Source organism: Brachypodium distachyon, chromosome 3 (assembly GCF_000005505.3).
Source record: "Brachypodium distachyon strain Bd21 chromosome 3, Brachypodium_distachyon_v3.0, whole genome shotgun sequence".
Lineage (NCBI taxonomy): Eukaryota > Viridiplantae > Streptophyta > Magnoliopsida > Poales > Poaceae > Brachypodium > Brachypodium distachyon.
The window spans coordinates 43734075-43743769 of NC_016133.3; the positions used below are offsets into that span (position 1 = coordinate 43734075).

The window sequence follows — 9695 nt, forward strand, 5'->3', positions numbered from 1 at the left end:
CAACTTGTGTTTTATCGTACGTCCGTCTCCCAACTCCAAAGGACAAGACAATTTTACAGTACTTTCTCCGTTTAACAAAAGATGTTTTAAATTTGTCAAAATTTGAATGTATCTAGACATGATGTCCAACAAAAGATGTCTCAAATTTATTAAAATTTGAATGTATCTAAACATGACGTCCAACAAAAGATGTCTCAAATTTGTCAAAATTTGAATGTATCTAGACATAAGTCAAATTTGTCAAAATTTGAATGTATCTAGACATAAGTCACTTATGTCTAGATACATTCAAATTTTGACAAATTTGTGACATCTTTTATCAGATGGAGAGAATAACGGACTGTACTGACCATGAACGTTGTGCCTGAAAATGTGCCACAGAAAACAGAAACATCTTTTAGCCCAGCCTAGGTTCACATTCCAGGCACGTTCACAAACAAACATGCCTACTGTAGTACTACGGAATATGGTTGGAGTCGTCCTGTCTGCTGGACGGACGGCTCTCGACGATCCGACCGCGCCTCGGTTTCTGTCTTGTCCTACTGATAAAGCATCAAATTGAGCACGTGCCTGCCCAGGTGAAGAAAAGAACCGACCGTGAGGTCCGTGACAAGACAAGACACGCTACGTAACGTACCCTAGCTTGCTGGCTGGAATCTGGATGCACCGACTACCAGCCAAAACACCTGAATGCATGCCTATATGCCTGCAGCCGGCATCTCCTCTGCTCATTTGGCTTGCTTTGCTCTACTGATGAAGTGATCATCTCGGGTCAAGAAAACTTCTCATTCAGACCCAGACTGGCCGGATAGACGGGCTGGAAATTAACAAACGAAGGCAAATCTAGCTAGTGCTGATACTCATACGTAGGGGTCAAATAATGCAGTGCTCATATATACTCGTACGGGACAAATTGACAGATTAATTAAAGGAGTGTTTTTCTGAATTTAGGATCTTAAGTACCTGAGTGGAGCCAAGGATTCTTGCAAAAATTTATGGACAATGATCATCGACATTCTGCCTGAGATCTGCAAAAAAGAATTAGAGAGGAAAAGCAATGATAATTCAAATACGTGTTGCTCAGCCGCTGAGGTTGCACACAAATTAATACAAATACACGGTGCATGCGCACATGCAGTATAGTACCGTATTCAAGTATACTTATGTGGTTGTAGACTTGTAGTGTATGGTTGGGGGCGTCTTCTCTGCTAGACGGAAGGCTCTCATCGACCGATCCGATCGTACGTACTAGGTCTTAAATAAGCACCGATAGTTGAGCTAACTTAAACATGCATGCACGTGCCTGCATGCCCAGCTAGCTAGCTGAACCGAACGACTCTGTACCACCAGTCAAAAGACCTGCATCTGCAGGATTGTCCTCTGTTTAGGCCCCGTTTGGAACACCGTTAAACTTCTCATTCAGATCGTCCAAAAAAAGAACTTCTCATTCAGCTATTGTTCAACCAAACTAGAACTGAGGTAATTGGACCCGAGGTCCAGCTACTCGATAAATGAGAGCATTTTAGTCCGACTATTTGAAAATTGAGATAAATTAATCATAAACCTTGTGACGGTGTGCACCGTAAAAGCGCAGCTCGTTTCTTTGCCGACCGAGCTACAACATGTGACTCATTTCTTTAATTTTCAGCCAGCCTACGACCTTGAGTCAACTTAATTAGTAATGAAAAACGAGCGGTGAGATCATCAAATCATAAGCCTCGCGCTTAATATCGTCTTTGCAGCCCTAGTTGACGAGGTAGCAAAATTTAATTATTGCATGCATGTGTGCAATTGATTAATCGACCATTTGGCACCTCAAGAAAAAGTAAATAAATCAGCATGTTCAACGCATATATCTGCGACTAATCATTGTGTCCCGACTGCTAGCCAACATCAGCTGTCATGGTTGCAAAAATAATTTTGTTTTGTTAATTTCTTGGGAGGGCCGGGTGTGTCGTCATTTTCCTAGCTAATTCCATACACATACGAAAGAGGAATTAAATTGAGTAGCTGAGTACTAATTCCATACACATACGAAAGGGACTAATTTTATATATATATATATATATATATATATATATATATATATATATACATATATATATATATATACATATATATATATATATATACATATATATATATATATACATATATATATATATATATACATATATATATATATATATATATACATATATATATATATATATATATATATACATATATATATATATACAGACAGACACACACACACACACACACACACACACATAGTTACCTACCACACACCTTGGATCGACGATCGAGTCGTGGATGATTTGTTTTACTGCCACACGAGGACCATGCCATGAATTAACTAATCTAATTTCACTGTTGCCAGTAGCTAGACATGAATGTTAACCCGGTCAGTTAGCTAGTCATTGACCGGAGAGGAAAATTGGGCTCTATTATATGCTAATTAGTCCCCGTTGGGTGATCGATGGGCGCTGCCGTTTATACTCTTGTTCACGCATGTGATCAAGATTACACAATTTTGAAAGCGATCATGTCGGATAAAATTAAGAGCTGGCGGCCGGCCTTGATCACCTGGATCGAGTGAGAACACGTGTGCCCTTCGAGATGCATGAGATCGATCAGGTTTTGTGCCGCTTTCTTACCTGATCGATCCTGCTTTTTTGATCCATGTGAGATATGGTGATGCACAAACACACAACGGGTCGAGTCACCTGAGCGGCGCCATCAAACGTCTGGACTGCAAGCTAAAGTACGTCACGTGTCACCTCTAAAGTATGTGTACTTAGGCACGCTACAAAGACTTAGATTGTCGCAAGGTGAACGTACGTGCCCTGTGCGGCTGTGCCTATCTAGCTAGCTAGTACTAACTCTGTTTGATAATTATACTCACTTCGTTACAAAATAAGTAACGTGAAGTTGTATTTTTATACCGTATAAAATTCATGGCAGTTATTTTGAAACGGAAGAATTAGAAAAATGTATACTACGCTTACGCTCACTGCGGCCTTTGCTAATCTGATGAGAAAGAGCCATTGAGTTTATCAAGAAAAAAAATGAGACGACGAGGTCATTTCTACATCACGTCGTCGTAATATAGCAGAAACTAGTAAAAGTTGTACTTATTCCGGAGACCGTGTAAGTAGACGACAAACGTGCTGCTCGTGTCTGTAAAGAATTATGCAAGCTCCACATCGTAGTACAGTACTACTACACTGTACACGGAAACTCCCCGACAGCAGCAGCAAGCTTTTACGGCAGTACTCCGCTGGCGACTCATGGCGCATTAAATGCACTCTTAATCTCGATCCAGCTACCTAAGTGGTCATCCATTCCAGTACTGGTGACTTAATTTGTCATAATGTGCTGTCTGGACGGTGACCAAATATTATCCTACCAAATTTTTGATTATTGATCAAGATTTAATTCTTGTTTAGATGAAACCAATTATTTGACAAGCTAAAACTTCACTACCAACTTCAACTTAGTTCATTATTTTGATCAAAGTTGTCCAACTCATGCGCAAGAAAAATCTCAAACAAATTTTTGACAACCAATTTTTTAATCAAACCAAACACCCCTTTAATCCCCTCCATTCCATCCATCAGCCGCAGCCACCTAGCTAGCACCGGGCCCGAGAAATCAAGAGCTAGCTCCTCCATCATCGAGCTCGAGCTCCAGCAATGGCGGCCAACGGCGCCACCATCGAAGATCACCACAACTACGAGTCCGCCCTCCAAGAATCCCTCCTCTCAGCCAGCGTCAAGCCGGAGCCGGACCTAGTCGACGACATCCAGACCGTCGGATCCTTCCTCCGCCACGCGACAGAGGAAAACCGACGGCTGTGGCAGCTCGCAGGCCCGTCCATCTTCACCTCCATCGCCCAATACTCCCTGGGCGCCGTCACCCAGGTCGCCGCCGGCCGCCACCTGACCACCCTCGACCTCGACGCCGTCTCCACCGCCAACTCCGTGATCGCCGGTCTGGCATTCGGGATCATGCTGGGCATGGGCAGCGCCCTGGAGACGCTCTGCGGCCAGTTCCACGGCGCCAAGCAGGATCGCCTCCTGGGCCTCTACCTGCAGCGGTCCTGGCTCCTGCTCACCGCCATGGCCGCCGTCTTCCTCCTCCCGCTCTACCTCTTCGCGTCCCCGATCCTCCGGCTGTTCCGCCAGGACCCCGCCATTGCCGACCTTGCCGGGACCTTCGCGCTCTACATGGTGCCGCAGCTGTTTGCTTACGCGGTGAATTTCCCGGTCCAGAAGTTCCTGCAGGCGCAGGGGAAGGTGGGAGCCATGGCGGCCGTCTCCGGCGCCGCGCTGGCGTTCCACGTGGCGCTGACGTGGCTGCTTGTGGGTCCGTTCGGGATGGGCCTTGGTGGGCTGGCTGTGGCGCTGAATGTGTCGTGGTGGGCCGTGGTGCTGGGCCAGGTGGCCTATATTGTGTCGGGGGGTTGTCCTGGAGCCTGGAATGGGTTCGAGATCGAGTGCCTCGTCTTCTCCGAGCTCAAGAGCTTTGCTCGCCTCTCCATTGGATCCGCCATCATGCTCTGGTAATCAACTACTAATAAATAATTCTCAATTTTTTTACTAATAAGTAATTTTAATGTTCTGTATTATGATGATCTCAATTAATTACCTGCTACCTAGTATAATACTGTTCAAATTAATTGAATAATTTTCTTTTGCTGGATTTGAAGCCTGGAGTTCTGGCTCTACATGTTCCTGATAGTCATCGTGGGCAACTTGCCCAACGCCCAGGTCGCCGTCGCCGCGGTCTCCATCTGGTGAGCTGATCTCTGACTGATCTGATAGCTAGACTAGACTGGATCACTAAAGTAAATAAGCATTATCAGAACTGACAAGCTCGATCCTGATCTCTGAATTGATTAACTAATCAACGGCAAGCATCTGAATCTGGTGGCTGCAGCACGAACCTGTTCGGTTGGCAGATCATGGTGTTCCTGGGCTTCAACGCGGCAATCAGCGTCCGGGTCTCCAACGAGCTCGGCGCCGGGCGTCCCAATGCGGCGAGGTTCTCTATCTTGGTGGTGCTCATGTCCTCCGTCGCCCTGGGGCTCGCCTCCTTCGTCGCCGTGCTGCTGCTCCGGGACGTCTACGGCGCGCCGTTCACGGACAGCCCCGAGGTCGTGGAAGCCGTGGCCAGCCTCGCCGTCGTCTTCGCCTTCTCGCTGCTGCTCAACAGCGTGCAGCCCGTGCTCTCCGGCGTCGCCGTCGGGGCCGGCTGGCAGTGGCTCGTGGCTTACGTCAATCTGGGATGCTACTATGGGATTGGCATCCCTGTTGGGTACATCCTCGCCTTCCCGATGCACCAAGGGATCCGGGTGAGCCAGTTTACATGGGCTGTTTTTCAGAATGGGCCGGGATTGTAATGAGGCCGGCCGGAGATTTGATTTGATCCAATGGGAAGGATGGAGTTTCAGGCCCACTGAAATGACCGAGATTTGATCTGTTGATTTTTTTTCTCTCTTGGTCAGGGAATGTGGGCCGGGATGCTGACGGGGGTAGCGTTGCAGACGGTGATCCTGGTGGTCATCACCATGCGGACGGACTGGAACAAGGAGGTATACTGATAGCTTGCTGATTAGCACTCTGGCTAACTTGACTGGATTCTTCATTTGTTCTGGATAAAATTGGATTAATTCTGCACATGTATGTATGATCGACAATGGATTGCAGGCAAGAGAGGCGAGCTCGAGGATACAGCAGTGGAGCGGTGGATCGGCCAAAAAGGAGGTCACCAATGGCATCTAGCATTCTGCTTATATTTTCTTTGAGTACGTTAGGAGGAGGGGTGTGGTGCTAGCTTTTGAGGTTTGCTGTGAACCTCTGTACGTGTGGAGATCAAGAGTACGTTTGTTGTGGCATGCATTCATGTATAAGTTTGTAAAAAGATATTGCAACAGTTTGGGATCACATAGGTACAGCACATGCATGTATCTACAGCGTCACACAAAATTCGAAATCGAAAAGGATGCACACAACGACTCAAGAAATAAAAATCCGTTGATAGCACTGCTGATTAATTGTTCACACGCGAATTAAAGTTCAATTTAAACGAACTACTTAACCAAAGCTATTTTTTTCCTCTCTCTCAGCTGTGTACGTACAAAGCTAATTTGAGGACGCGGAGGGAGTACGTATCAAGCTGGATTTGAATTTTTTTCAAGAAGTTTTCATATTGTATATTTTTAGAATCACACATGTTGTATCCTTGTGAACATTTTATGGGTTTTAAACATGATTGGGCTCGTACGTCCAGACAAGTAAGCCCCCGTTGAGCTCACATTTCGGCCCACGAGCGCACCACAGGCCTGTGGAACGAGGTTGCAGCAGTTGAGCTGTGTTTTGGCCCAGTTCGGCATATTCCGAAAGTAAAACAAGCTGATTAAACCAAAGTTACTGTTAGAAAGAGATTAATCGCTATAGTAATTAAACGTGTCTAGGGGATGTAGCTCAGATGGTAGAGCGCTCGCTTAGCATGCGAGAGGCACGGGGATCGATACCCCGCATCTCCATTTTCATGTTGATCGTTTTTGGGCATGCAGGACATGTACTCGAGAGATTGCTGTAGAGAGAGCTGCGGCACTATGCAACAGAGAAAAAAGGCTACAAAAGTGCAGCACATGCGATAAGAGCACCTAACAAATAATGCGTCTCCAAGGGTGCCGTATCCCCTCCCCCCTGATCTCAATCTTTCCTGCATCGTCACGGTAACCATTATCTGATGTACTCAGCTTCCCTTTTTCCACTGCTCACGCTGAGTAATCGTCTCTGCTCCACCGAATCCACCACGCGGATCGACTCACTCTGAGGCACCCTGGATGCATGCCTCTCCCTCTCCGTCATACTGTTTCTCTGTTCGAGGAAGTCACCATATCACCATTGGTTGACTGGAGAAGAGACACTCTTCGACATGTAAGTTGCGTCGGCCCAGTTCGTGCAGTCATGCCTTCTTCAGTGTGCAGCGTGCTTGATTTCTCGTCAGTCCATGCACATTAATTCCGCTATTTCTTAAGCCATGGAGGCGTCAAAATTTATCACATTCTCAGAAAACAAGGTTTCTACAATGTGCTTATAGGGGGTTAGCTAGTTTTTTTAAGGCCTAAAAGCTTGAAATAAGCCTTTAGGCTTTAGCTTATAGATATAGCTTTTCCTTTCATTTCAACTAAGATTAAAGGATTGTTTTTTAAATATGGTTTGTGTTAAATAGGTTCGTTAAATAAGGTTTGTTATCTTTCTTGAACTAGAAATGTTTGTTAGGGAATTGTAAATACAAGGGTAACGGATGCATGTCTTGAGATCAGTGACACACACAAAAAATCGCATCGCCGCTCTCACTTTCTCCTTCAATATTTAACAAACCATTTGGATCGCATCCTGATTTTTTTTGTTGACGATGAACTTGTAAAGCTTCTTGGAAATATTATATGCTTCAATTATGCTCATCATGATACATCCGATTAAAGCTGGCCAGTTTGACTTACTGCCGCGATATGACATTTTTTTTAGATGGAAAGGGCATTGCCCATGTTCCATTATAATTAATTCATCAGGCGACAAACGAACAATGTCGTGTGTTGACAGTTAAGTGCAGGGAAATATTCAAAGTGAAACAGACCGTCACTTTTCGTTTGAAAATAGCCTCAGGCTCATCGTTATTGATGCCTTTCTTTTAGTGCCCTCTGTGAGTCCAAAGTTACTTCTAATAAAATTGGTGGATATAAGTTAACACCATAGAAGGGATTTCTTCTGTTTAGGTGTTTAATATGTAAGGCATGCATTATTTCCCCTCATGTCTTGGCTAAAACTATAAAACTATAAACTATATTAGATGAAGTATAGATTATGTTAGTGAAATGTCAGTATTATTATAGCTAAACAATGTCAGCTAGCGTCAATCTAACATAACATTCATACGATTGGATGTAAGTTAGCCATCACAATTAATCTGCAGAACTGGACGTAATTTCATAATGATATACGATACTTCTTCCTAGTTTCAATCCATACCGTGGTCTTCTTTTTTTTAAATCTTACGACGTTCCTACGAGGTTATTTGACAATTTCCAGGATCCATTTTTTAGAGGCCAGGAGCTTAGTATCTGCTGTTCTATTCATCGTGAGTAAATTTCACAAAACCACACATATTAGGACAGTTTTTTCACGCAGGCACCACTTTTGCTAATTTGTCCGGAAAACCACACATCTAGAGTCACAATGTAACAACAAGCCCGAAATGACGTGATTAATCGAGTTGACAGTTTTCCTTACATGTCCGGCCCACATGTCAGATTACATGTCGTACGAATCCGACCCAACCGACCCAACCCGTTAGCCCGAATCTCAGCCCCCTGTCAGTACCCCTTCTCTTTCCCGAGCCCTCCACCTGTCCACCACCCGCCACCTCCATCCATGGCCACGGCGGCCATGGCCTTCTCCCCGGCCCTCCACCACCAGACTCGGCCACCTTCTCCTCTCCTCCAGTCCCCTCTCCTCCTCCGAGAGCCAGGTCCCGCCCCCGCCCCCGCCGCGGCCCAGGAGCGAGTCGGAGCGTGGTCAGCAGGAGGACGCCGGGAGGGACACGAGCGCCGGGCCTGCGCACTTGAGCGACCACTCGTACACCACGGTCGGTCCCACGCCCATGCGCTGGCCAGGCGCACGCCCGGCGAGCCGCCGCCGCCGCTGCTGTCCCCCAAGCGCCGCCACGCCCCTGCCGCTTGCCCGCGAGCGCCCCGGCCACTTGTCCGCGAGCCTGCGCCGGCGCAGAAGACCTCCTCGCTGACCCCGAGGTGTGGCGCGCGTTGGGCCTGCTCCGGGATGCGGCGAAGCTCGTCTGCGCCGTGCACGATCTGGCGGAGAGCGCCTGCGCCCACCTGGGAGCTGCCGGGTTCCTGCTGCTAGTGCTGGGCGAGAACTACTACGACGACGGCCGTGACGTTGCTGCTGCTCCTCGGCTCCTCGGCGGCGTCCTGGACCTCGCGCAGGCGTGGGTGCACGCGACGGAGCTCGCCGAGACCACCGAAGAGGCGCGGGACGTGGCGTTCGGGTTCGGCTTCAGCGACGACGAGTTTAGGAGACTTCCGTCCATTCGTATTCTCGATTTCGTTGGTTAGTAGGTTGCTTATCTTGCTCGAATAGTACGATTGATAGATCATCCAGTGCTGTTTTCGTTGGTTAGCGGCGGCTCGCGGGCGCGTCCGGGGTGCAGCCACGCCTGAGATAGAGAAGAAGATAAGGACAGACATAACGGGCTATCGGGTCAAGTCGGGTCGAGTTTGTCCAACGTGTCATCTGACAGGTGGGCCCGGCCTGTAAAGAAAACTGTCAAAATGTCTAAACACGACATTTCGGACTTGTTGTTACATTGTGACTTAAAAAGTGTGGTTTTCCGGCAAATTAGCAAAAAGTGAGTGCTGCGTGAGAAGACACCTAATATGTGTGATTTTGTGAAATTTACTCATTCATCGTCTCGCAGCGAGTTCTTGTATCTGTACACCATATGGATTTATTGTCTTGCGTGGATTTATTGTCTTGCGTGATTTTTAGTATGCGATCCCTTGGTTATTAGGCAGCAGCACCGCAATAGGTATTAATTAGTCTACCTTTTGTAAGGTTTTATGAGAACTCCTGGATAGCTACTGTACTAGCTAGTTATTA

At 46.7% G+C, this 9695-nt stretch overlaps 1 protein-coding gene and 1 non-coding gene across 2 annotated transcripts; both read left to right on the forward strand.

Moving 5' to 3' along the window:
- The first annotated feature begins 3562 nt into the window (after window positions 1–3562).
- Window positions 3563–6054, forward strand: LOC100830745 (protein DETOXIFICATION 33). Its single transcript, XM_003572442.4, has 5 exons — window positions 3563–4567; window positions 4715–4801; window positions 4945–5359; window positions 5513–5599; window positions 5715–6054. Exons 1-5 carry the CDS (start codon window positions 3699–3701, stop codon window positions 5787–5789), a joined length of 1533 nt encoding a protein of 510 aa, XP_003572490.1. The 5' UTR covers window positions 3563–3698; the 3' UTR covers window positions 5790–6054.
- A 426-nt stretch (window positions 6055–6480) lies between these two features.
- TRNAA-AGC lies at window positions 6481–6553 on the forward strand. Its single transcript has one exon. It is a non-coding gene; the product is annotated as a tRNA-Ala (tRNA).
- The last annotated feature ends 3142 nt before the right edge of the window (window positions 6554–9695 follow it).

What these genes read in the sequence shown, in the direction of transcription:
- LOC100830745 (XM_003572442.4), top strand. Translation starts at nt 3,699, where the DNA reads ATGGCGGCCAACGGCGCCACCATCGAAGATCACCACAACTACGAGTCC. An exon ending in GGATCCGCCATCATGCTCTG is followed by an intron (nt 4,568 to 4,714) that starts GTAATCAACTAC and finishes CTGGATTTGAAG; the next exon opens with CCTGGAGTTCTGGCTCTACA. An exon ending in GTCGCCGCGGTCTCCATCTG is followed by an intron (nt 4,802 to 4,944) that starts GTGAGCTGATCT and finishes TGGTGGCTGCAG; the next exon opens with CACGAACCTGTTCGGTTGGC.